The 27,694-nt window shown below is 43.0% G+C and overlaps 1 protein-coding gene across 1 annotated transcript; it reads left to right on the top strand.

Annotated features, from left to right (window-relative positions):
* Positions 1–15,843: 15,843 nt before the first annotated feature.
* On the top strand, positions 15,844–16,608 carry LOC309552994 (olfactory receptor 11A1-like; the record flags this gene model as incomplete). Its single annotated transcript, XM_082253898.1, has 1 exon — positions 15,844–16,608. One exon carries the CDS (start codon positions 15,844–15,846, stop codon positions 16,606–16,608), a length of 765 nt encoding a protein of 254 aa, XP_082110024.1.
* Between the last annotated feature and the right edge of the window lie 11,086 nt (positions 16,609–27,694).

Genomic DNA, 27,694 nt, shown 5'->3' with positions numbered 1-27,694 from the left:
CCACTGGGTGAACCTTCTGACGGCCGTCAAGCATGTAACCCGTTGCACCTATGTTGATTTGGTTGTACCGCCATGGATTGCATGCAGGCCTGCCTCTTCTTCTCCTCCTCCTCCATCCTCCCTCTCTTCCTCGGCTGACTCCTCCTTTTCTGCTACTACCGTCTCTTCTGCCGCGCCACCCAAGATCCCCAGAACCTATTCCACATGCCAGGTGAGACGTTGCCATGCTGGGCTGCGTCTGTTGTGCCTGGAAACCAAGAGCCACACAGGTCCTTTCAGCTTTGCGTTCACAGGCAGATCAGTGGCTGACACTGCTCAATTTGACAGTTGGTAAAGTGGTGTGAGACAACGGTGCCAATCTGATGGGCGTGCTGAAACAGGGCAAAATAACACATGTGCCATGCTTGGCACACGTCCTGAACTTGGTCATGCAGCGATTTGTTGCCAAATACCCTGGGGTCCAGGACGTCTTGCGGCAGGCCAGGAAAATCTCGGGCCATTTCAGAAGATCTTACACAGCCATGGCTCGCCTTGCTGACAGGCGTCTTATTTGTGACTGCCCGATGCGATGGAACTCTACGTTGCATTTGCTTCATAGGCTGCTCAGCAGAAACGGGCAGTTAACGACTACCTGTACGAACTCTGTGGCAGGACAGGTTCTGGGGAGCTTGGGTTTTTTTCACCTCGCCAGTGGCTGCTCATGCAGGATGCATGCAGACTTTTGTGGCCATTTGATGAGATCACCAAACTGGTCAGTCACAGCCAGGGTGTCATCAGTGACATCGTACCTTACGCCTTCTTTCTGGAGTGTGCATTGCGTCGTGTCATTGATCAAGCCGTCGAGGAGCAGGAGCAGGAAGATGAGGAAGTCGCAATGTTGGATGAATTCCCAGTGGGTGCTACTCCATCTGAGACAAGTCAAAAACAGGAGTCTGAAGAGGAGTCAGAGGAGGATGGTTCCAGGACGGATGAGGAGGAGCAAGAAGAGCATGCTTTAAACCTTTCTGGGATCCCTGGTGTTATCCGTGGATGGGGGAGGAGAATAAGGACAACATTATCCTGGATGATGAGCTGGAGCCAGGCCACTACTCCGCTTCCAGTTTAGTGTGAATGGGGGCCTTCATGCTTCAGTGTTTTAAGGGGGACCCCTGTATAAAAAGCATAAAGGACAAGGACCAGTACTGGGTGGCAATGTACTTAGACTCCCGGTACAAACAAAAAATGGCGGAAATGTTACCACCATCACAGAGGGCTGTGAGAATGCAGCACTTCCAGGCCTTGCTTCGAGAAATGCTGCATTCTGCTTTTGCGTGCACTGGCAGAGGAATTTCCACTCACAGAGAAACAGTTGCGGGTACCAATCCAACAGGGCCTGCAAGAAGAGGGTGGTTTGAAGATGTAATGGTCACTTCTGATATGCGATCATTCTTTCAGTCGACCCATCGACAGCTGACCCCCGGATCCAGCATCAGGGAATGCCTAGACCGACAGGTGTCCATCTACATCGGGTTAATGGCTGATGTGGATGCTCTGAGAAGTAATGAATCCCTGGACTACTGGGTGGGCAGGCTTGACCTTCAGCCATAGCTTGCAGAATTTGCAATGGAACTGTTGGCTTGCCCCCGTCCAGTGCCTGTCCGAAAGGACGTTCAGCGCAGCAGGGGGATCGTGACTGATAAGCTCACTCGCCTAGATCACGACAGTGTTGACTACCTCACATTTATAAAAATTAATGAGGCATGGATCTCAGAGGAATTCAACACATGTGGCCAGTAGACCATGTTTGATTCAAATTCCTCATGACAGGCCACAAATATCTGCCACCACTCAAAAGAATTAATGGTCCCTCTCTTAGGTAAATACAGCGGCATAAAAGGCATTTTATGTCTGTTGAATGCCTAATTTTTGGGGCCTGTAATGGCCGACACCTATTTATCTTGTGAATGCCTAATGTACCTCCAGCCACAGAATACAAAGTGTTTTGCTGTCAGGTGAACGCCTGTCGGCTAATTTTTGGGGCCTGTAATGGCTGACACTTACTTATGTATCCTGTGAATGCCTAATGTACCTCCAGCTTCAGAATACAAAGTTCTTTGCTGTCAGGTGAACGCCTGTGGGCTAATTTTTGGGGCCTGTAATGGCTGACATTTACTTCTGTATCCTGTGAATGACTAGTGTACCTCCAGCTTCAGAATACAAAGTTCTTTGCTGTCAGGTGAACGCCTGTGGGCTAATTTTTGGGGCCTGTAATGGCTAACACTTACTTCTGTATCCTGTGAATGGCTAATGTACCTCCAGCCACAGAATACAAAGTTCTTTGCTATCAGGTGAACGCCTGTTGGCTAATTTTTGGGGCCTGTAATGGCTGACACTTACTTATGTATCCTGTGAATGCCTAATGTACCTCCAGCCACAGAATACAAAGTTCTTTGCTGTCAGGTGAACGCCTGTTGGCTAATTTTTGGGGCCTGTAATGGCTGACATTTACTTCTTTCTCCTGTGAATGCCTAATTTTTCAGACTGGAATTGAAAATCAATTGACATGTAGTTACCGGCTGCTGTCAGTTCTGGCTGATTTAGGCCGAGCGATTACACTAAAACCGAGCAATATTACAAAAAAACAAAATACACGTTATAACTGTATAAATGATTTATATAACTTATAAAAAAAAAAAAAAATTTGGCAACTTTTCCAATAGCAGGATCATCTCCTGCACCTCCTTCATAGCCTTTCATTGCCTGTACTCCATGGCCTTCATGCGCTCCTGAATTGACGAAAATTAAATTTTAATTTAAAGTTTAAATTTAAAAAAATAAAAAAAGAATGCTTGTCGATCACAGATTCGCTTAATACTTCTGGTATGTCAGTGTCCATGTTGTGGGACTATGTGTGCACAGCTAGTAAGTATTTTGTGGCTGCAAATATGACCTGGATGTTTTTCATGTTTGCCTGCCATTAAAATGAATGGAACCCGCCGCAAATCTGCGGTTCGCAAACATTTGAGCGAGTTTGCGCGAACCGTTTGCGAACCATCCCGTCAGATGTTCGTCCATAACTACTGGTGACATGCTACTGGCTCTGCCGATAGGTGGCACCATCAGATAGGAGGTCAACAAGCTACAGTTCAAGGAACCCCTAATGGCCATTAGAGGAACTCTAAGATTCCACATAATCATAGCTGAGAATGGCTACTTTAAGATGTGTATCAGGAGAAATACAATATTAAAACAACATAATTCCTTCAAGACTACTTGCAAGGCTAATTATCAGTGTAGTTAATTACATAAAGGTGCCTTGAGGAACAGAAAATGTATAAAGTGTTTCAGATTTACAAGGTAAATGCTGAAGTGCATTCTATTCAACAGAACATATTTTTGCTTCAATGAATAATGCTTGAGTTGGTTCTTCAAAGCAAACTGTTATATCCAGAAGTCTTATCTACAAACATACATGGTACTGAGGTATGTAATAATATGTATATGGTGCTAGGAGACCACAGAAAATGTAACACCCTTGACAGGAAATCACATAGTACAGCTATTTTAATTTTTAAATATAAATTATAGCATACCTAAATCCAATAATAAAAATGTAATATATTGCAGCGGACTAGTTCTTAGGTGTGGTCCTGCATTTGGTTTCCTAATATTTGCCAGAAAAGCAATGTCCCTGTAATTTCCTGTGAGCTGACCTGGAAGCATAAAACAATGTTATCTTACTTGTGTAAACCACTAACCCCATTATTCTCCTGTAACTGAGGTGTTCATGTTTGAGGTCCAGCCTGGGTAACAACCATGGCTCCTATATAAATATAGCAAAGTGAGAGTGTGTTGTCAACACAGGAATTGCATTATTCCCAAGATCAAAGGTGAAAATAAAGGAACAAACATGGTAGAGGCAAACAAATGCATCCACCACATCTTATGGTTGGTAAGCTACAACATGTTACATTTTTATTCTTGGGTTTAGCTATGCTTTAACCACTTAAGCCCCGGAGGATTTGGCTGCTAAACGACCAGGGGGTATTTTGCGATTCGGCACTGCTTGACTTTAACGGACAATTGCGCGGTCGTGCGACGCTGTACCTAAACAAATTTGGCGTCCTTTTTTTCCCACAAACAGAGCTTTCTTTTGGTGGTATTTGATCACCTGTGCGATTTTTTGATCATGCGCTATAAACAAAAAAAGAGCGTCAATTTTGCAAAAATAGCAATATTTTTTACATTTTTTTATATGAAATTCCCCCCCAAAAAAATGTAAAAATCAAAATTTTTTAACATTTTCGGCCAATTTGTTTTATGCTACCTATGTTTGGTAAAAAAAAATCACAAAAAGTGTATTTTGATTGGTTTGCGCAAAAGCTATCGCGTTTACTAACAAAGGGAAAGATTTTTGTCATTTTTGTTGTTTTTTTTTTAACGCGTAATGGCGGCGATCTGCGATTTTTTTTGCGGTACTGCGACATTGGGGAGGACAGATCGGACCCTTGACTGACATTTTTGACACTTTTGGGGTTACCAGTGACATTTCTACAGTAATCAGTGCTATACATATGCACTGTTACTGTAAAAATACACTGGTAGTGAAGGGGTTAACTTTATTTGGGAGGGAGGGGCTGTGTGTGTCCCTAGGGGCGTGCTTTCTACTGTGATTGGCTGTGGCTTGAGCTGTAAGGACACTGATCAACGGATCTACATAGTAGATCCGTGTGATCAGTGTCTTTACACCGAGGAGAATGACAGGCAGCTTGTTTACACAAGCTGCCTGACTTTCTCCCTCTCCCCCGCCGATCGCAGAGTGGCCGGCGGACATCGAGTCCGCCGGTCACACGCGCGGGGGGGTCCGTGACCACGCGGGAGCGGGAGCGAGCCTCCGGGGGCGCGCGCTCGCTCCCTAGACCCTCACAAGCAAGCGACGTAGACCTACGTCAGTTTGCCTGTGAGGGGCTGACCGCCGACGTAGATAGTCGTGCTGCGGTCAGCAAGTGGTTAAAGCGGTTGTAAAGGCTAAAGGTTTTTTTTTTTTTTTTGTTACCTTAATGCATATTTTGCATTAAGTAAAAAAAAAAAAACCTTTCAGCCTCCCTATATTCTTACCTGAGCCTGGTCTTGATACAGCTGCAAAGCTGCTCTCTCTCTCTCCTCACTGGCCCAGAGACAGCAGCGGGAGCCATTGGTGCTCCTGCATAGACACAGCACAGTCAGTGGGTGTTGTAACTCAATGTATGAAATGTTTTTTCTTGGGTTTAGATACACTTTGAAGACCACAGGAAGGTTATTGTTTTCAGTCAGATGGGTCCCTCTGGAAAGATAAGAGAATTGGCAAGGCAAAACCATTTTGCAAAGAAAGAAGAGCTTGCATGATATATGATGTACTGTAGCAAGCAAATGTAGAAAAAGAAAACAAATGCAGCCATCACATCTAAGGAATGGTAAGATGGACCATATTTCATTTTTATTCCTGGGTTTTGAAAACACTTCAACCACTTCTGGACCGGAAGGTTTTCCCCCTTAATGACCAGGCCATTTTTTTGCAATACGGTACTGTGTTACTTTAACTGACAATTGCTCGGTCGTGTGATGCTGTAATAAAATTGATGTTTTTTTTTTTTTTTTTTTTTTTTTTCCCACAAATAGAGCTTTCTTTTGGTGGTATTTGATCACCTCTGCGATTTTTATTTTTTGCACTATAAACAAAAAAATGCGACAGTTCTGAAAAAAAAAAAAAAAGAAACAATATATTTTTTACTTTCTGCTATATAACATTCCCAATAAAAAACATATAAAAATTAAATTTTTTCATTATTTTAGGCCAATATGTATTCTGCTACATATTTTTGGTAAAAAAAAAAAAAAAATCCCAATAAGTGTATATTGATTGGTTTGCACAAAAGTTATCGCGTCTACAAACTAGGGCAAAGATTTATGTAATTTTTATTTATATATATATTTTTTTACTAGCAATGGCAGCGATCAGCGATTTTTAGCGGGACTCCGACATTGCGGCAGAAAGATTGGACCCCTAACTGACATTTTTGACACTTTTGGGGGGGACCAGGGACAATACTACAGTAATCGGTGCTAAAAATATGTACTGTCACTGAACTAATGACACTGGCAGGGAAGGGGTTAACACCACTGGGATCAAAGGGCCAAATGTGTCCCTAGGAGATGCTTTCTAACTGTGTAGAGGTTGTATTCACTGAATGAACACAAAGACCTGTGCTCTTAAATAGAGATGGCCTTGCGGTTCGCCCGGCGGTCGGTTTGCGGCGAAATTTGCTCGTTCGCAGTTCGCGGATCTTGCGAACATATGGCGTTGTTCGCGGTGGCCATATTAGTTTACATTGGGGAGAAATTTGACCCATGACACATCCATCAGGTGGAACAGGACAGCCAATTGAAACATTTCAGCACATGGACATGCCCCCTACCCTATAAATAGACCTGAGCTGGCTGCCATTTTACATTCTGTATTTTGTCATTGTAGGGAGAGGTTGCTGTGTGGAGCAGGGACAGACTTGTAGTGACTCAAATCTCTAGCTAATAGGTCCACAAAAGTCCTTTTAAGGACTGGTATAGGTGTACTATTGTTTGGTGTGCACTATATAGGGGTGTAATACACTTATAATATACTTTCTAATATAGAAAGCATATTATATTGGATTTGTTTTGTGCACTGTGCAGCATTGTGACTGGTGTGGTGAGCGTTTCTGAGCTATGGAAGACGCCCTGATTGGATGGCGAAACGCGTCTAGCGATTGGCTGAGCGCACCTGGTCACGAACGACGTCACTTCCGGTCTGTGGAACGCACGCTGCGAGAGCAGCGAACCACCGCGCCGTGCTTTGTCTGTTTTATTTTGACCCATTGTAAGTAGGTTTCTTTACATTAAATAAAAGCATCACTTTTACATACTTCACTATGGATGGCATTCTATCTTTATGAGGGCACTCTGGATTTAACAATGGCTACCTTTAAAGATCTCTCCAACTGACCGGACATCTAATGTGGTGTTACAAGGAGCTGTGACTACATACAAAGATATATATTCTGCCAGCTTACTAAACGTCTTGTGGTAAGTAGGGTACCACAGGGGGAGCACTTGGCACTTTATTTTAGCAAGTGGAGCACAGAAGCACTTTCTTCATTTTTTTCATTGAATGGACATTATGCTTATATCTGTTTCTGCACTGAATGGACACTATATTTATATCTATATTTATTGATTTATTGGACCTTGAGTTTTCTACACCTACAATAAGGAGTATATCGTTGTTATAATGTATTGAAGTTTGTTAATAGATTTGCACATTTGCTTATTTGCACATTTGTATTTTGGATATTTGGATAACTAGTAGCAGCACTGAATAATTTTTCTTTGGATACTACAACTACAAAGAGTGACAAAAGCACTTTTAAAAAAGTATTATAACTGATGTGATAGAACAGTTGCCCCCCTAAACGACAGATTGAAGCGGGGTGTTATCTAACAATATACTTTTATAACAGTGTTTTTGTGTCCTGCAAAAATATTGCCTCTTTTGCTGCGTTAACTCTGCTACACACAGTGCCAAACTTACTGGCCAATTTTTTGTATAACTGGTCTGATAGACCAGTAGCCCCCCATCACCACAGATTGAATCGGGGTGTTATCTAACAGTATACTTTTATAACAGTGTATTTTTGTCCTGCAAAAATGTTGCCTCTTTTGAAGATGTGTTGGTCACTTCAGATATGAGATCATTCTTTCAGCCGACCCATCGACAGCTGTACTCCGGATCCAGCATCAGGGAATGCCTAGACCGACAGGTGTCTGACTACATCAGGTTAATGGTCGATGTGGACGCTCTGAGGAGTGATGAACCCCAGAAATACTGGGTGGGCAGGCTTGACCTCTGGACAGAACTTGCAGAATTTGAAAAGGAACTCTTGGCTTGCCCCCCATCCAGTGTCCTGTCTGAAAGGACGTTCAGCGCAGCAGGGGGGATCGTGACCGATAAGCGCACTCGCCTAGCTCATGTTATTGTTTACTACCTCACATTTATAAAAACGAATGAGGCATGGATCTCGGAGGAATTCAACACGTATGACCAGTAGACCATGTTTGATTAAAATTCCTCATGACAGGCCACAAATATCAGCCAGACCACCATGCACCTACAACAATTCATGGTCCTTTCCTTCGGTAAATACAGCGGCATAAAAGGAATTTTATGTTCATTGAATGCCTAATTTTTGGGTCCTTTCATGGCTGACAATTATTTATCCTGTCAATGCCTAATGTACCTTCAGCCACAGAATACAACGTTCTTTGCTGTCAGGTAAACGCATGTGGGCTATTTTTTGGGCCTGGAATGGGCGACACTTACTTATGTATCCTGTGAATGCCTAATGTACCTCCAGCCACAGAAGAAAACGTTCTTTGCTGTCAGGTGAACGCATGTGGGCTAATTTTTGGGGGCTGTAATCAGCGACACTTAGTTATTTATCTGTGAATGCCTAATGTACCTCCAGCCACAGAATACAACATTCTTTGCTGTCAGGTAAACGCATGTGGACTAATTTTTGGGGCCTGGAATGGGCGACACTTACTTATTTATCCTGTGAATGCCTAATGTACCTTCAGCCACAGAATACAATGTTCTTAGCTGTCAGGTGAAAGCATGTGGGCTCATTTTTGGGGGCTGTAATGAGCGACACTTACTTCTGTATCCTGTGAATGCCTAATGTACCTTCAGCCACAGAATACAACATTCTTTGCTGTCAGGTGAACGCATGTGGGCTAATTTCTGGGGCCTGTAATGGCCGAGTGACACTTACTTCTGTATCCTGAGAATGTCTAATGCACCTTCAGCCACAGAATACAACATTCTTTGCTGTCAGGTGAACGCATGTGGGCTAATTTTTGGGGCCTGTAATGGCCGGGTGACACTTACTTCTGTATCCTGTGAATGCCTAATGCACCTTCAGCCACAGAATACAATGTTCTTTGCTGTCAGGTAATCCCATGTGGGCTAATTTTTGGGGTCTGGAATGGGCGAAAACTTACTTATGTATCCTGTGAATGCCAAATGTACCTTCAGCCACAGAATACAACGTTCTTTGCTGTCAGGTGAACGCCTGTTGGTTAATTTTTTTGGGGCCTGTAATGGCCGACACTTACTTCTTTATCCTGTGAATGCCTAATTTTTCAGAGTGGAATTGAAAATCAATGAGTCCGTAAACGTTCCACCAAATTGTGGAACGGATACGGACCCATTTTACAGATGTGCAGGGCAGCTGTTAGAAATCACGGGGCCCCGTACAGTCTATCTGATGGGGCCCCCAAAAGCCCGCCCCTTAACCCACCCATGACCCCGCCCACCTGCCTTAAAAAATGCAGCTTTGTCTTCCAGGGATAGTTATCTTCGAAACAAAGTCGGAAGCTGACGGTCAGGCCCCCCTGATAAGTAACTCTACAGGAGGCCCGATGGTACCCCCTTTATTGGCAGCCCTGGGTGGACCCAATCAGACCCTCAATTTACCTCTATGGAGCAGCGGATGTAAACCTACTTGTGTCTGTTTACACTTGCCTACCTCTGATCTGGTCCGATAAAAAAACCCTAAGGGGGTCTGTCCTGCTCCATCTAGGTGGTCGGGTGTAAATAGACAATGGAGTCCATTTACACCCCACTGCCCATAGAGTAGAGTGGGCTCTGTCCATGTCTGCTCTGCATAAACTGAGTGGACATGGACCTGTCATCTGCCCACTCTGCTCTGATCAGTAGAGAGATCCTCCGCTGAACAAAGCGGAGTCCATCCAATGTGATAGGGGCCTAACGCAGGCCATAGATAATGCGATTTTATTTCCTGCAACCATAGTCAGGAGAAAACAATGATTCTGCCACCTGGTCCCCTTTAGGAGAACACAATGATTACTTGCTAGCTGCTAGCAATAATTGCATGTGAAATCTGACAGGCTGGTTGTATGCAAGTCTATCAAGTGGATCAACTTGGGTACAATCTGCCTGTCCATAGATGGTTTGAATCTCGGCTGGTTCCTGCTGAACCTGCCGGGATTCGAACCATATATGGCCGGCTGGACCATTTTGGTCTTTCATTAAGCATTGTTGTCATGGATAAATGGATCTCTCTTCTTTCTTTCTTTTGTTTGTATTTGTCTGAGCTGCGCCTCGGTGCACTGCCCTGTTTTGCAAGTTTTGTTTTACCACTTACTAAGTCCCGGTTCACATTATTGCGGCTGCGGAGATCGCATGTAATTTGGAGCGCACTGCTCCTTCATTACATGCGATCTCCTGTGCGGATGCGAGTTCAGCCATACACTTTGTATGGCTGAATTCGCACTGTATCCGCACCAAACTCGCACATGAATCTTTTTTTCAGCCGCATCAGGATTGGGTCACACAGTGGTTTACACTTGTGCGATCCGATCCTGTGCGTACTGTCAGATCGCACTGCGATATGCGATCCAACTGGGGGTGTCGTTAACATTTAATTGACACCCCCTGCGTATCGCATATGGCAGTGTGAACTGCCTCTTGTGCGGATGCGATGCGGGAACAGGCTGCATATTCGCAGCCTTCCCGCATCGCACAAGTGTGAACCGAGCCTGAGTGTTTGTTGTTGCTGCAATGTCTACAAAAGTTTAATAAACATACCCTTTAAAAAATATATATATATATATATATGCATTTCACTGTTCTTTCTTCAATGATGATCTTCATTATCATCATGATAATCACACAGTACAGGCTCTGTGGCTCAAAGCACCTGTACTGTGTGAGTGTGACTGTCATCATGATGATAATGATCACCATATTTGGCTGCTCCCTGCTATATAAATATATATAATATAATATGATATAATATAATATATATATTAAAATAGGCAATAAACCAGGGTATGGGGAAAGGTGTGTGCTGTGTCATGTCATGAGACTGTACCTTTCCTGTGTGACTTATGCCAGATCCCTCTGTGTCTGCACTGCTGGACAAGCTGCTGAGTGGAGATCACACAAGGACTCATCTGTGTGCCTGCCCTGCACGGATCGTTTCCAGTTCCAGGCTCCAACTAGCTGCCCCTAGCCTGCCAGCACTCTTCTGCCTGATTCCCTCAGCACTTACTGGCTAAAGAAGTCAGGCAGTGTGCAGGCCAGCAGCGGGGACTTACAGAGCCGGGACTTCCACATTACAAGAAAGTGTGTGCAAGTCCGTGGGGACGCCCGAAATTAAAAAAATAGTCCCCAGAGGCTGCAGCAATCTCTCTGCTCTAGAGGGGAACAGATGAGGCCCCCCCTCAGCCCAGCAGGGAATATGAATACCCAGGACTCTGGCAGGGAACAGTATATTATGTACACTAACTGACTGTACACAGTCACATTCTACATGAAGTCTGAAGCTGCCGGCCGGGCCCCCCTGATAAGTGACAGGGCCAGGGCCCCCTACAGAAGGACCGGTGGTCCCCCCCTATCAGCGGCCCTGCAGATGTGTGAATGGACCCTATATGTATTTGACATGTATTTACTGGCTGCTGTCAGTTCTGGCTGATTTAGAAAAAAAAAATGTTGCTGAAAAAAAAAAAAAAGATTTAGGGCAACTTTTCCAATAGCAATACTTCTGTTATGACATTGTCCATGTGCTGGGACTTTTTGTGCACAGCTAGTAAGTATTTTGTGGCTGCAAATATGACCTGAAGATTTTTAAAGTTCGCCTCTCATTAGAGTCAATGGGGCCCGCTGCAAACTTGCGATTTACAAACATTTGAGAAAGTTTGCGGATAACATTCGCGAACTGCCCAGGCCGATGTTCGTCTATCACTACTCTTAAAAAGGAGGATCAGGATTCCTGTGTTCATTACTGACAGAACAGCAGTCTGCTGTGTTTACAACGGCATACCCCCGTTCTGTCTTCACAGGGAGCGATTTCATGTGCCTGGCGGAAATTGTGGCCGCCGGACCCGCTGATTGGCTCCACCTTTAGCCTATCCGTGGCACGCGCACGCCCCCTCTAGTGGTCTCAGGAAAGGAGTCTACAAACTTGGGGAAAATATTTAAGTCATTTTTATTTATTTTACTTGTAATGGCGGCAATCTGCAATTTTCAGCGGGACTGCAACATTGCGGCAGGGAACACAGTTAGAGCACCTCCAGCAGTGAATGTGGATACTGGCAAGGGGTCGTTGAGATGTGCTGGAGGGTTGACACTGGCTGCGGGGAGATCTATTGTCACTGTGGGGATATTGTTCCAGGAAGGGTCAATTGTTGCTGGTAGGGATGGACAGTTGAGGGAGGACTCTACTGCTGGCTGCTGGGAGATCTATTGCTGCTGGTGGGGTTTTTGTTGCTAGAGTGGATCTGTTGTTGCTAAGGGGTATATTGTTTCAGGGTTTCTATTGTTGCTGGGGGGGTGGGGGGTTATATTGTTGCCAGATTCAGGGGATCCATTTTATTGCCTTTCTTGTTATCATTACCAAATTCCATACAAATTATTTAACCTCCCTGGTGGTCTGATTATGTCAGAATTTTTGATCTCAAAGCGGTGCATTGTTTTGCATGGAAATCGGTTTTATATTTTTGGCCTGTAATTCTTTGGAATATCTCACTTAAATCTGTCCAAACAAGAGTCTAATCATAAATTATAATACAATAATACATTTTATTCAAATGTCTTCTTTGGTCATTGGTTGTCACTTTCCGCATCTTCTAAACTTCCGATGCGTAGCCAATTGTTGCTCTTTGTACCGGTTTGTTTCGGTAACCATTTTTTTCAATAACCTCATCTGTCAGAAATAATTGTAGGTATGCCAAGGGGTTGTCATGGTCAACATCAAATTTCACACCAGGTGCTCCAGTAAATGGGAATCTTGGCAGTCAATAGAGCGCCAAGTCTGCACATCGCTGAGCTCAGTTACTTTCAGTACCTAATGATAAATTTTCCCACGAATCACTATCGCTCAGTTCTTCAAATAATTCAGATTCATTGTCGCTGTTTTCTAGTTTGTCTAAAAGTGGCTTTGAGCTAAAAGAATGCTTTTTGGACGGTTTGGACATTCTCAATTTTCCAGGCACAAAGAACAGCAAAAGTACAGGCAGAGCACTGGAAAAGTCACCAGGGGAAAACCTAGGGTAAAATGGCATGATACAAAGTTGTAGTCCCAACAGATTACACTGTATCACGTCATTTGTTTTATTTATTTTTCAAATTTCCCGCCGGTTCCACCCCCATGCGTCGCTGCGCTCGCAGCAGCAGTGTACCAATAGTGGGGGTGGGGGGGCTGGGGGGCGGGGGGGGCTGGGGGGCGGTCCGCCCCGGGTGCCAATCACTGGGGGGGTGTCACTGTGTCAAGCAAACCGGGGGGCATTAGACAGGCTGGCACCAGCCGCTGCTGCGTATGTAGCATGACAAAGTAAAGGCAGTTTCATTCCGGGACAAAACAGTGTCCCAGAATGAAACGCACACTGCCTGCTTCCTCAACTGGTTGCTATCTGACTGCCGCTTGGCGTCTAGAAACCAGTGACGTCAGGCACACACAGGAATGCCCCAGCATTCACAGCGGAGGAGGGTTTAACTTCCTCCTCCTCCGCGCCAAGAACGTTACGTAGCTCCACCCACCTTCTCATCGCTGCAGGTAAGTGAATTGTAATGTCCTCTGGCCGCAACTGGCTCTGCAAGTACTTCTTCCTGTCCCTGATAAAAATCACTGCCCTGCCCATGCCCGACTTCTTCCTCCTCGCCAGCCCAGGTCCCGACTGAGGGGATCTGAGAGAGAGAGAGAGAGAGAGAGGACACCAGTCTGGGCACTACCATCGGGGGGGTGATGCTGTGTGGTGATCTGCCTAATGGATTCTTCCAGCCTCACTTGATTCTGGGCAGTGGGAACCATATAATAGCAGTATATACAATAAAATTACTTATACAGCTTTAATATATCTGTTCACTAAAAAAAAAAAAAATATACACTTGACTCTACATACTACATACCTCCTAAATGGCCCTATTTCTGGTAAGGCAGTCCTGTTTTTTTTATCTGCAACATGGCTTGTCACAGTACACCGTGCTATTTTAATCAAACCCACTTCAGTTGTTGGCCCTTCGTTGCTCATGCTGTATACTTAACCACTTGCCGACTGCCTTCAGTATACTTACTGCGGCAGCCTGGCTCCTACATAAGTATATGTCGCTCGCCTGAAGGCCGCTAGGTGGCGCGGTCCTGCTCCCGATCATCATTGGGGAAGCCGAGGGGGGTGTCAGGCGGCTCTGATTGCCGCCTGACACCAGCGATCGCTCCCCACTGAGAGAGAAGAACGGTCAGCTGTTGTAAACACAGCTGACCGTTCTTCTCCCTGGAATGATCACAGAGCTCCTGTGATCCTTTTATATAGGATCACAAATTTCTATGGTCATTTCACAAGTTTAACCCCCATACAGTTAGAATCACTCCCCTAGGGTCACATTTAACCCCTTGATCACCAATAAAGTTAACCCCTTCCCTCCCAGTATCATTTTTACAGTAACAGTGCATATTTATAGCACTGATTACTGTAGTAATGTCACTGGTACCCCCAAAAGTGTCAAAAATGTCAGTTAGGGGTCCGATCTGTCCGCCAAAATGTCGCAGTCCCGCAAAATTACTAGTAAAAAAAAAAAGACAAATCTTTCCCGTAGTTAGCAAACGTAATAACTTTGCGCAAACCAATCAAAATACGCTTATTGTGATTTTTTTTTTTTTTTACCACAAATATGTAGCAGAAAACAAATTGGCCTAAAATGTTAAAAAATTTTGATTTATACATTTTTTTGGGGGAATGTTATATATCAGAATGTGAAAAATATTGTTTTTTTTTTTTTCAAAATTGTCGCTCTTTTTTTCAAAAATTAAAAATCACACAGGTGATCAAATACCACCAAAAGAAATCTCTATTTGTGTGGAAAAAAGGACATCAATTTAATTTGGGTACAGTGTCGCACGACCGCCCAATTGTCTGTTAAAATAACGCAGTGCCGAATCGCAAAATATAGCCTGGTCAGGAATGGGGAAAAATCTTCCGGTCTTAAAGTGGTTAAAAATACGCTCATTGACGTAAAGTTTACAGAGTTGTGCAATAAATATTCTTGAAAATATTGCAATTTGTTTGTGGGTGTTTTTACATTTTAAAGTTGGGGGGGGTGCCAGATATCAGATCCGCCCCGGGTACCAAATGGTCTAGGTACGCCCCTGGCTCGCAGGGAAGGGAACCGGAAAGACAGGTGACAGCATCGGCCGGATCACACAGCGAGGACAGCGGGAGGATGGCTGGAGGATGGTGGGGGAGGACGGCGGGGAATCGTAGGGGAAGGTAAGCTTGATTGTGGGGTATACCCAAGTGTGGCTCGGTGTTACCACTTTTGGCACTGTATATTAACTCCGAGTCACTCTCGGGAATACCACCAGGGAGGTTAATAACACAAAATTATACTTGGTTCTGTATTCTCTGAAAAAGGGCGGTATTGACCAGTATAAAGGGCGTGGAACCATTCTGATCCTGAGCACTGCCTCTGCATACTGGAAATATTTAATGTATGTGTACTATTTTTATTACTTACCCTTACATTGCCACATGAGGTGATGGTGCTACATAAATAACTGCTGCTGCTGTTTTACTATTAATGTAGTTCATATCATATTCTCTTACCAGGTAGCCTATCACAACAATGTAACCAATGTTATACTTTTAGGATTTCAAAATATTAAAAGCATCAGAGTTCTGCTTTTCTTATTGCTGTTTATCATTTATTGTGTCACCGTGTCTGGAAACATTCTTATCATGTTCTTGATTCATGTAAGCAAAAACCTTCATTTTCCCATGTACTTCTTCATTACACAATTATCATTACTTGATATGATGCTAAGTACAGATATCCTTCCTAACCTTCTTCATATCATACTTTACGATGGATGTACCATGTCTCTTTCTGGATGTATCAGCCAGTTTTCCTTCTTTGCAACTGCTGGAGTTTCTGAGTGTCTTCTGCTGACTGTGATGTCCTACGATCGCTACCTGGCCATCTGCAAGCCCTTGCATTACAATTCTTTAATAAACCAAAGGTTTTGCATAAAATCAGTAATAATCATTTGGTTGCTGGGCTTTAATGTTATGGTACTTGATTCCATGTCTTTATGCAGTCTATACTACTGTGGACCAAACATCATTGATCACTTCTTCTGTGACATACAACCCATACTTGAGCTTTCCTGCTCCGATCCTTCATGGGTTTATATTCAGACCATTGTAATAGGTTTCTTTTGTGTTCTAACTCCTTTTACCATCATTGTTATATCGTATATCTATATTGTTCTAACCATCTTAAAGATCCCATCGATTGCAGGGAGACAAAAAGCGTTCACCACTTGCAGCTCTCACTTAATTGTAGTGTCTATATTTTTTGGTTCTATAACCATTGTGTATTTATTTCCAACTAGAGGAAAATTTGGTGTGCTGGGAAAAGTCCTTTCCTTGTTTTACACCTTAATTACACCATTGCTTAATCCCATCATATACACTTTTAGAAATAAGAATTTTAAGAAAGCCCTTAATAAAATAAAATCTGACTCAGGGATATTAAGGTAGCAAAATATACAGTTATATATGGCCAATTCTTTATGGACCCCTGACCAGTATGGTGTGTTTTAACCACTTAAGCTCCAGCCCTATTTCGGACACTTTTTGTACACGCGTTAAAACCAGTATTTTTTCCTAGAAAACTACTTAGAACCCCCAAACATTATATATATTTTTTTTATAAAAATGGGGATATTGCTGCGCTAAAATGTAAAGATAAAAACATACATGAATAAAAAGTCAACAGACCATATGAAAGCAGCCAGCACCTGATCTAGAATCAGAAATACCAGATCTAAATAGCAATATAGAATGGGATTGGTGCAGCGCTAACACAATTGAATCCACAGTCCATACAAATGTTCAAATGGATCAAATACAAAAGTGCAGTAAACAAAAGTTCATCAGAGAGTGCTCCAATAAAGAAGGGAAACTGTCCACCACTTCAAACTTGGAAAAAGCCCCGAGTGCAGGAACCGCCACCAAGATAATAAATGGCCTCTTACCAAATTGCAATGACCCCCATTACAAGGATCAAAGACAGCCTGTGTGATCAAATCAGTGCCCAGATCGACATGTATCGATTCCCAGTGTTCCCTCAGCAGCTCCGACCGGAACAAGTGAACATAAGGAAAAGAGGGACAACTCCAATAGTGAAGTACGTTCACAGGTTTATTCAGTAAAAGCAGAGTGGCAACTCACGTTTGCATGAAGAAATCACAGCATGTCTCTGAGCTATACTCTCAGAACCTTTGTTTCCAACCAATAAAATGGCCGTCGTGTCTCCTTGCTGGCCTCAGCACGACGAACCGCAGGCTCCTCCTCCGACCGGTTTCGTCAACACGTGACTTCGTCAGGGGGTGTGGCCTATGGCAGAACGTCTTTCCTTATATGCTGGGTGAGACAGGGCGGAACTCGCTGCGTCCAATCCGGAGCCAGCAGGAAGAGGTCATCCCAAACCATCAACAGGAAGGAGACCAACGACCCGGAACCGGAAGTGTGACCTTTGAATGTCAACATCCGGAGCTAAACCCGGAATTGGAGACCGCAAACAGCGATAAACCGATGAAATATTAACATGATTGCACAAGAGATATATGTTCCTTATATTTCAAAGGACTTCTAGTGCATATTTGATCTTAAGAAAGAAACCTTATTTAAAAGAGCTTCAAAACGGGGGAAACCTATAGGTAACCCGGGGAACAGTGCTCTACTCTAGCCGTGCTAGACTTTGCAGGGAAACACCGCCATCTAGCGGCCAGAAACAAAAATTCCCGGGAGTGCTCCATTACATAACTTACATTGACATGAAGGGAAAATTATAATTGTAACTAAAAATGTGAACTAAATATGATACACAATATGACAGTTTAATAGCATCACAAAAAATATAGAATAAAAACATTTAAAACTATCCCACAAATAAAAACAAAATACAATTATGATAACCAACAGTGCAGAACATACTGAAAACCCCTTCATCAGGCATTATTGATAAAGGAATTAATATCCCAATCAATATTTAACCCGTGAGGGGCGTAGGTCTTCAACCGATAAATCCAGCTGGTCTCTAGTTGTGAGACACCTCTGGTACGGTTACTACCCCTCAAACTGCCTGAAAATTTATCAATGCCTAAAAAGACAGTGCCTTTGGGGTCATTCCCATGACATTCATCATAGTGTCTAGAGACACTATGTTTTGGGAATGCCTTCAGTATATTCGCCACATGTTCCTGCAACCGCACGTGTAACTTTCGTATCGTCCTACCCACATATTCACGGCCACAAGGGCAACGTAGTAGGTAGACGACGTGCCGTGTGGAACATGTGATGAACGGCTTGATTTTAACATTACGTTGTGTGGCATTGGAAAAGAACGTCTCAACCCTCCTAGACCTACAAGCATTAACCTTGCAGATGGCACAACCTCTACATGGATAAAAACCACCCCTCTCCTGAAAAAAAGAGATGGTCTTAGGTGGATCCACAATGTTGGGGGCCACTTGAAGCCTCAGCGGAGGCACACCCCTAAAAATGACTTTAGGAGCTTCCGGTAGTACAGGGCCCAGGAGGCTGTCGTTCTTTAGGATGTGCCAATGCTTCCTGATCAATTTTTTAACAGAGAAATGCTGAACGGAGTATGATGAAAAAAAGGCAAACTGAAAATCATCATTACTCTCACGTTCTCGTGGTACCAACAGGTCAGCCCTATTACGGGAATCTGCCTGCATAAGGGCTGTTTCAAGATCCTGTTCTTTATACCCCTTCTCCAAAAACTTGGACTTCAAGGAGCTAGCCTCCTGCAGGAAGTCCGCTCTATTGGAACAGTTCCTCTTGAGTCTGAGGAACTGACTGACAGGAAAGAATCCAAGCCACGACACATGGTGGCAACTAGATGTGTCAATAAATCCGTTCCTGTCAGTCTCCTTGAAGAAAGTAGAGGTTTCAAGGGAACTACCAACCACTTTAATTTTAAGATCTAGAAAATGAATTTCAGATCTACTGCATTCGTGCACCAATCTAATTCCTCTGTCATTGTCATTCAGTGCAGAGATGAATGATTCAAGGGACTCAGAGTCACCATCCCATAGGAGGAGGATGTCATCGATGTACCTCCGCCAGAGAACTATCTCTGGTCTCGGAACGTCACCGATGACATCCTCCTCCCATTTGGCCATGAACAGATTGGCCATACTTGGCGCAAACTTCGCGCCCATGGCCACCCCCTTATTTTGTCTGTAATAAGTGCCATTGAACCAGAAGAAATTATGGGCCATAGCATAATCCAACAGGGATAAGATGAATTGACTCTGAAGACCTAACAAAGTGCTCTGACCCAAGAAATACTCAACAGCCTCCCTTCCATGCTGGTGTGATATAACCGTGTAAAGGGATGAAACATCAGCAGTGGCCAAGATGTAGGTATGCTTCCACTCTATATCCTTAAGTATATTAATGACTTGCATAGAGTCCCTCAAAAATGAGGGGGTCTTGGTCACAAGGGGCTGGAGAAAAAAGTCTATGTATTTACCCACCCGGGAGGTAACCAAATCAATGCCACTAATGATTGGCCTCCCGGGTGGGTTCACCGCATCTTTATGCACCTTGGGTAGATAGTACATTATTGGCACCCTTGGGGCGGATGGTACCAAAAAGGATTTCTCCTTCTTGGTAAGGAGTTTGCGCTGAAAGCCGTCCTCCACCAAGTCGACAAGATCTTTTTTGTATGATGTTGTAGGGTTACCCCTCAGGGGAATATAAGTGTCCCGGTCTGACAATAAACTATTAATTTCCACATTATAGGCCACAGTATCCAGAATGACTATTCCTCCCCCTTTATCTGCTGGCCTCACAATTATGTCCTTTCGCTCCTTTAAGGAGCGAAGTCCCCGTTCAAACATATGTGTTTGATGGACTTTTTTGAGGCTAAGCTTATCCAAGTCCTTGGCAACCAAATCTCGCAACACAGTCAGAGTGGGAGCCAAAGGACCTGGGGGGTTGAATAGTAAGGCATTGGAAAATGAAGTGGACTTGATGCCCATATTATATTCCACTCTGGGGGTGATGGGGTTCCCCATCATATGCCTTTTAATGCTCATTTTACGCACAAACTTTTGAAGGTCTATGAAAGTGTCGAATTTGTTAAGAGGTCGGGGGGGGAGCAAACTTGAGTCCATGATTTAACACATGCTTCTCTTCAACCGAAAGAGAAGCTGAACTCAAATTAAACAAACCCCGATCCCCGATCCCCGACCCCCGATATATTTTTTTAGCAAAGACTCTGGAGAATAAAATGTCGGTCATTGCAATATTTTTTATCACGCGGTATTTGCGCAGCGGTCTTTAAAGCGCCATTTTTTGGAAACATTTTGAAAAATCACATTTCACTAATTTTAAAAAATACTAAACAGTAAAGTTAGCCCATTTTTTTTTTTGTATATTGTGAAAGATGATGTCACGCCGAGTAAATAGATACCCAACATGCTACGGTTTAAAATTGCGCCCCCCCGTGGGATCGCGACAAACTACGGTCAATAGAGATCTCAATCTGCGACGCTTTCAATTTATTTAACGGTTACCAGTTTTGAGTTAGAGTGTAGCTCTTTTTTTTAAATTATTGCTCACGCTCTGGCGTTCGCGGCGATCCCTCACATGTGTGGTTTGAACAGCGATTTCATTTGCGGCTCGACTTCCGTATACGTTTTTTTTTGTGCTCGAGCTAATGGTGACGGGGGCGGCTAAATTTTTTTTTTTTCCCATTTATTTTATTTATTTTTTTAACTTTATTAAAGTTTAAAAAAAAAAAAATCTGATCACTTTTATTGCTGTCACAAGCAATGTAAACATCCCTTGTGACACCAATATGTAGTGACAGGTACACTTTATGGAGGGATCGAGGGTCTAAAAGACCCTAGACCCCTCCACTACACTTCCCTGTATGCAAAACGCCAAAAACGGCATTTTTGCATACAGCCGTTTTTTAAATTTGCCGCCTTTTGCAGCACAGTAACCCGGACGTGACGTCATGGACGCCGCCTCCGGGTTATGTCATCGGAGACCCGATCGATGCCGTTTCCGGCATTCATCGGGACTCCATCCAGCCGGCGGACGTGCCGGCTGGGTGCTCGGGGCTCCCGGTGGGACGGGAGCCCCGCATCGGTCGGTACCGACGGAAAGCCGACGGAAAGCCGACCGTCGGCTTCAAACCACGGTACCGGGATGGTGCCTCTAGCTAGAGGCATCATCCCGGTATAACACCGCAAAGTTTACTGATGTAGATCTACGTTAGTATGCGGTAAGTGGTTAAATACAAATACATTTTAGAAAATAGTGAGCTTTCAACCAAATACAAATCCATCCTCATAACGACATTGTTTGAAAGATTCAGTCTGGAGGAACTTTTTTTTTTTTTTTTAATCTCTATATAGAGTATAATTTCTCAACATCCTAGCATAGGCTGGTCAATTTAAGTGATAGTATTAACATGTCACCCTTATATATATGAACATAGAGCCTATATATGAAAAAAAAAAAAAATATATAGATTAATTTGAAGGAAAATGTGATAACTGTAACAGTAATCAGACCTACAAAACATCTATTTTTAATCTACCCAAAGTTTTTGCTACTTCCGCCTTTAAGTACCAGTCCGTATGTCTAAAGGGCTTCATAAAATGTTGAATGTCCTCATCCGTAAGTTCCTGCTTTCCAATTTCCATTTGTCAAAGAACTTTTTGGTAAAGATATGGTGTTGTAGGACTGTGTCCATACGTTCTTTGTACATTAACAACCTGAGCTCCGTCCTAAGGGCAGATAAGGTAGGAGGATTAGGTTGGATCCATGATTTTAAGATAGTTCTTTTGGCCGCCAGGAAGCATAAATGTGACCACAGAGGGACAATGGCCAATGGGCTCAAATGATCTATGGTGTTCAGGTGGTTAATTCCAAATAGCATAAGATGCGGAGACTTCCGTAAACGGGTATTCATTACTGTATTGGCATAATGGACCACCTTGTCCGAAAATGGGATCACTCTGGGACAGGACCAAAATCTATGGGCCAGTGTAGACCTAGTTGACATACATAGGGGGCGTACTGCTCTAGTTTTGTTGTCCCTAGTAAAAAGAGCTGGGATATAGGCTTTATGTATACATTTAAATTGGGTCTCTCTCCATATCTCATTCACGGTAAGTGTTCTGATAAGCCTATAGCCCTGGAGAATTTGATGTGAGAATTCTGGTCCAGGGAAGTCTATATGCCACTTTTCAAAAGACCTATCTGCAGAAAGAGGAGAAAGCTCATCTTGTAATGTTTTGAAAATCATTGATATTGAGTAGGACCGTTGTTGCAATAGGGTGTCGATCACTGTATGTTGAAAGCCTTCTGACAGACTTGATGCACAAGAAGAGATATATGAAATTGCTTGATAATAGGCCAGGAAATGTGATTTAGGGAGATCATATTCTGCAGCAAGAGCCGGGAAAGATTTAAGTTTGAGTCTTGAGGTCCCATCTTCTATTTAAATTAAAGAATAAGCTTTCACCAAGCCTTTAATTTTCCACAGTTCAAACGCTGATTGGTCCCTTGCCTGAGGAAACATTGGGTTCCCCACCAATGGAAGATATTTTGAGATACCGGGTGATAAATGTAGTTTCTTATAAATTTCTCTCCAGGCTATAAAGGTATCTCTTAACAAAGCATGTTGTTGTATACTTTTTGGTAATGATGAAAATTTGCTATGCAGGATACCCGCCAGGCTGAAGAGGTAGGCTATTTGTTCCTCCAGGGCATTGTAAGTATACCGATTTCCTTCCACAAGCCAGTCTAACCCATATCTCATCAAACATACAAGGTTGTACAGTCTAACGTCTGAAAGGCCAGCCCCCCCCCGTGTTCTTCGGGAGATGAAACCTCCAGCGAAATTCGCGAGCGTTTTCCTTGCCAAATACATTTTGAAAAGGCCCTGTTCAAAAGTTGAACGTCTTTATGCTTCAGTAACAGGGGTATAGTTTGTAACTGATATAGTAGGCGTGGGAAACTAATCATTTTAATTAAGTGGCATCTCCCGAAAAATGACAGGGGTAATTTCTGCCACATATGCAGTTCTTTCCTAAACTTTTCAAACAGTGGAGTAAAATTTAACATATACTGAGAGGACACATCCCTACTAATTTTAATTCCTAGGTATGTGATATGTGTTAGAGGGAAAGGACAAGATGTATCCCAGTGAAGAATGGTATATGAAGTAAGCGGAAGAACCTCACTTTTATCATAGTTTACTTTAAAGCCTGTCAGTTTTTCAAAATCATTTAAAATATGTTGTATGGTTTTTAAATCGGCCCGAGGATTAGATGTAAAAAGCAACATATCGTCGGCAAATAATGCAGTTCGTATTTCTTCATTCCCTATGTGGATACCCTGCATAGGGGCCTGTTCCAGAAAAAATCTGGATAGGGGTTCCAAGGCAAGGTTAAAAAGGATTGGGGAAAGCGGGCATCCCTGCCTCGTACCCTTATATAAAGGTATTGAGGCAGACATCCCCGCCGAAGACACGATTTTCGTTGTAGGTCTAGTGTACATTGCTCGGAAATAACTTAAAGCACGTCCCGTAAAGCCCATTCTCCCCAAACTCAGAAACAGCCACTCCAGATTGATGTTATCAAAGGCCTTTTCTGCATCGAGAGAGACCATGGCCATAGATTTCAACGGGTTTGCTTTTGCATGTTCCAGGACCGCTATGATCTTCCGGATGTTTAAGGTAGCTGAACGGCCTTTAACAAAACCTGATTGTGTCTTATGTATAAGAGAAGGTAGTATCGCGGCTAGTCTATTGGCTATCAACCTAGCCAATATCTTTGCATCAATGTTCAATAACGCAATTGGACGATAAGAGCCAGGCTGTAAATGATCTTTGCCCTTTTTGGGGATGAGTTTAATATATGATTCATATCCTGATGGAAGATAGGTACCTTTTGTCCATAATTCATTGAACAGTGATGTAAGATAAGGTAATAAACTATCTACCATTCCCTTATAAAATTTGTTCGTGTAACTGTCAGGTCCCGGAGCTTTTTCATTTACTGAGGTTTTGATTATATTGTTTATCTCATCTCTGGTTATCGGTGCATTAATTATATCTATTTGGGTCTCTGAAAGGGAGGGAAGATTTATGTTGTTTAACAATTTCACCGCCGCTTCTGAATCTATAAAGTCCTTAGCGTATAATTCTGTATAATATTTCTCCAAAATGGCCGTAATAGCTACAGGAGAGTGAGTAACTTTTCCTTGCTGATCGCAGACAGATGTCATTTGTGTCGGAATATGTGCCCCCTTTATCAATCTCGACATTAGTTTGCTAGGTTTGTTACCGTACCGATGAATTTTGGCCTCTGTATGTGAGCGCTTCATTTGTTCCACCCTTTCGGCCCAAAGATCGAAGTTTTGTTTAGCATTATGCCACAAGTTAATATTTTCTGGGGTGTTGGACTGTGTCATGTTCTGTTGGGCAGTTCGAAATTGCTCGCTAAGTTGTGTATATGTAGCCATTAGAGTCTTTTTATATCTTGTGGTATATGATATTATGTTGCCCCGTAAAACCGTTTTACCCGCCTCCCATAATAGAACGGGATCCATGTTCTCCTCCCTGTTATATGACAAATATTCGGCCCACAAGGTTTGTAAAAAGCAAATAAACTCCTCGTTATCCACCAGGTAATTTGGGAATCTCCACATTCTAGGTAGATTTTGAATATATGTTAAAGTTAATGATAGTGATATGGGAGCGTGGTCAGATATTACTATATCATGTATGTTTGATGAAGTTATAAATGGGACCATATTTTGTGTACAGAACAAGTAGTCCAATCGAGCCAGGGAATTATGGGGATATGAAAAAAAAGTATACTCTTTCTCAATAGGGTAGCTAATGTGCCAATATTAGCTTCAAAGAGTCTATCATATCAGAAATAGCCGTAGTGCATTCGCTAGTAGGGTGAACTGGAGGAGTACGGAGAATGGACCCTGTTTTGCGATCTTCTGCGGACACATAACTGAGTTAAAGTCTCCTCCTACTATATGATAAACAAGCAAAAAATTGGGGGAGCAAACCCTGAACATGTATATCTAAAGCCGGTGCAGCTATGGACCATGCAACATGTATATTAAAAAAGTTTTTTGAGGAGGCGTTTTTTGAGGAGACAGTATCTTGGCTATGCCAGGACCAACCTACATATCATATAGTATATTAAAAAAGAATAGCGCACACATGCAAAAGAAATGACTATCAAATATGGAGACAATCCATAAATAAAAATGTAGATATTTATGGATTGTCTCCATATTTGATAGTCATTTCTTTTGCATGTGTGCGCTATTCTTTTTTAATATACTATATGATATGTAGGTTGGTCCTGGCATAGCCAAGATACTTTCTCCTCAAAAAATGCCTTGTTGGGCGAGTTGGGTGCATAAATATTTGAGATTTGAAGGGAATGTTCGGGTAGTTGGATAACCACTGACACCTTCCTGCCCAATGAGTCTGTATGTACGGAGTGTGTAGTGCAGGACAAGGTCTTACTTATTAGAATCAACATGCCTGCCTTACGGCGAGCCGCAGGAGAGCCTACCACTTCCCCCACCCATTGCTTTTTCAAGTAATGAAATGTATCTGCCCCTAGATGCGTTTCTTACAAGAGCACTATATCGACTTTTAGTCGTTTTAAATGTCTAAGGATGCGCATCCTTTTGTTTGGGGAATGCAAACCCTTCACATTCCAAGAGATAATATTTAATGAGGCCATAATAATTGACAGTGTAGTTCAATGTTGTAAGTCATATAAGGATTGAGCTGTGAGTAACCTGACCAAGCGTCTACCATCTCTCTCAGATATTGGCTATGCAATGTGAGAAATATCGAATAAAAGTACAAAAGAAAAAAAAGAAAAACACAATAAAAAGAAAAAAAGAAAAGAAGAAAAGAAAACAAGAAAAAAAAAAAAAAAACAGGACCGGAGGTCCCTTAAAAAGGGAACTCCTGAACATTCAAATTTTTTTTTGACTTCACCTTTTTCTACATGTGGAGGGGTGCGAACTCTAACGGCTCCTAGCCTATAAAATCAAACAGTGAAAGTGTCATCCCATTTGGGGGGAATATAACTAATCACACAGTGAAAGTGTCATCCACATTAGGAGAGAAAACCATATTGTAAATTGTCAAACATTAATAATATCATCCATATTCAGGGTAAATATATTTACCATTCATTAACCAAAATAACCTCCTATACATACTCAGCATTGAGCACCTATTAATTTGGATTAGTTGGAATAGAAAAAAGGCTTTTAGCCTTTAAATCCATCTTAATGGCATTGGTATTGATGGGCGACCATTGCTCTCCTCCTTACTTGTCAGCGTGTATTTTTAACGCCAGTTTTGGCCTTTTTGTTAATTTCTTTGGAAAGGTCAATCTGGGCTTTCCTGGATAGAGTTGCCTTTCTGACTGAGTATGAGCTTTCTTCCACGGGTATATTTATATTGATAGAGGTAAGGTATTTCAAACGTTCGCCCTTTGATGAGGTGAGATAGTGTCGCGGGATAAGCTAGAGTAAATTTTATCTTGTGGTGATACAGGGTTGTGCATATGATAGAAAAAGCTTTTATGCTGTTGCTTGAATTGCTGAAAAATGAGGTTTTTATCCGCATAATTCAAGTACCTTACTATAACAGGTCTGATATTATTCCTGCCTTCCTTGATGCTACCAATTCTGTGTGCTCGTACTACTACACAAGTAGCTAGTATTCCTAATGCCTTCGGAATTTCAACAGAGCAGAGATGAGTAATCGCCTCAGGTTTAAACGTTTCTGGGACCCCAATAATAGGGAGATTATTCCATCTAGAGCGATTTTCTAGGTCCTCTATCTTCTCTTGCAACAACTGTAGGGCATTGTCGTGTGCAGATAGCTCTCTACTGTTATCTATCACTTCATCTTCCAAAGAAGAGATTCTCGTCTCTGCTTCCTGTATTTGTTGTTTATACATTTGCAAGTCTCTTTGTATCTGTGTAAGCCCCTGCGTTATAGCTGTTTCTACTGTATGTTTGATCGTGGGTGCCAACAATGCGCCACTGCTTCTGATATCCGACCACAGGAAAGATCCTCTGAGGGGATTTCAGAAGTACTGGGTTGAACATTTATATTCGTTAGTTACAAGATGTTCGCTCACCTCCTCCTGTGTCTCAGTACTTGTTTGAAGTTTGTCGGTCATGTTAAGGTCCCCTTTCAATGGATAGATAGCAGATTCCGAGATGACCATTTCAGGGACCCCATCACATGAGAGGGGAGGTGTGGTGTGGGGGTGATTTGAAGGGGGCCAGTGCTGTGTGTGGGGGGGGGGGTGGTGAAGGGGGAAAGTGCTGCGTGTGGGGGGGTGGTGATGTGAAGGAGGACAGTGCTTTGTGTGTGGGGGGCTGGTGATGGGAAGGAGGACAGTGCTGCGTGTGGGGGGTGGTGATGTGAAGGGGACAGTGCTGTGTGTGTGGGGGGGTGGTGATGTGAAGGGGGACAGTGCTGTGTGTGGGGGGGTGGTGATGTGAAGGG

The sequence above is a fragment of the Pelophylax lessonae genome (assembly GCF_965119305.1).
Source record: "Pelophylax lessonae genome assembly, chromosome: 4".
Taxonomy (NCBI): Eukaryota; Metazoa; Chordata; class Amphibia; order Anura; family Ranidae; genus Pelophylax; species Pelophylax lessonae.
Note: the sequence above shows the minus strand (reverse complement) of the source record. Positions and strands in the feature narration are given on the sequence as shown.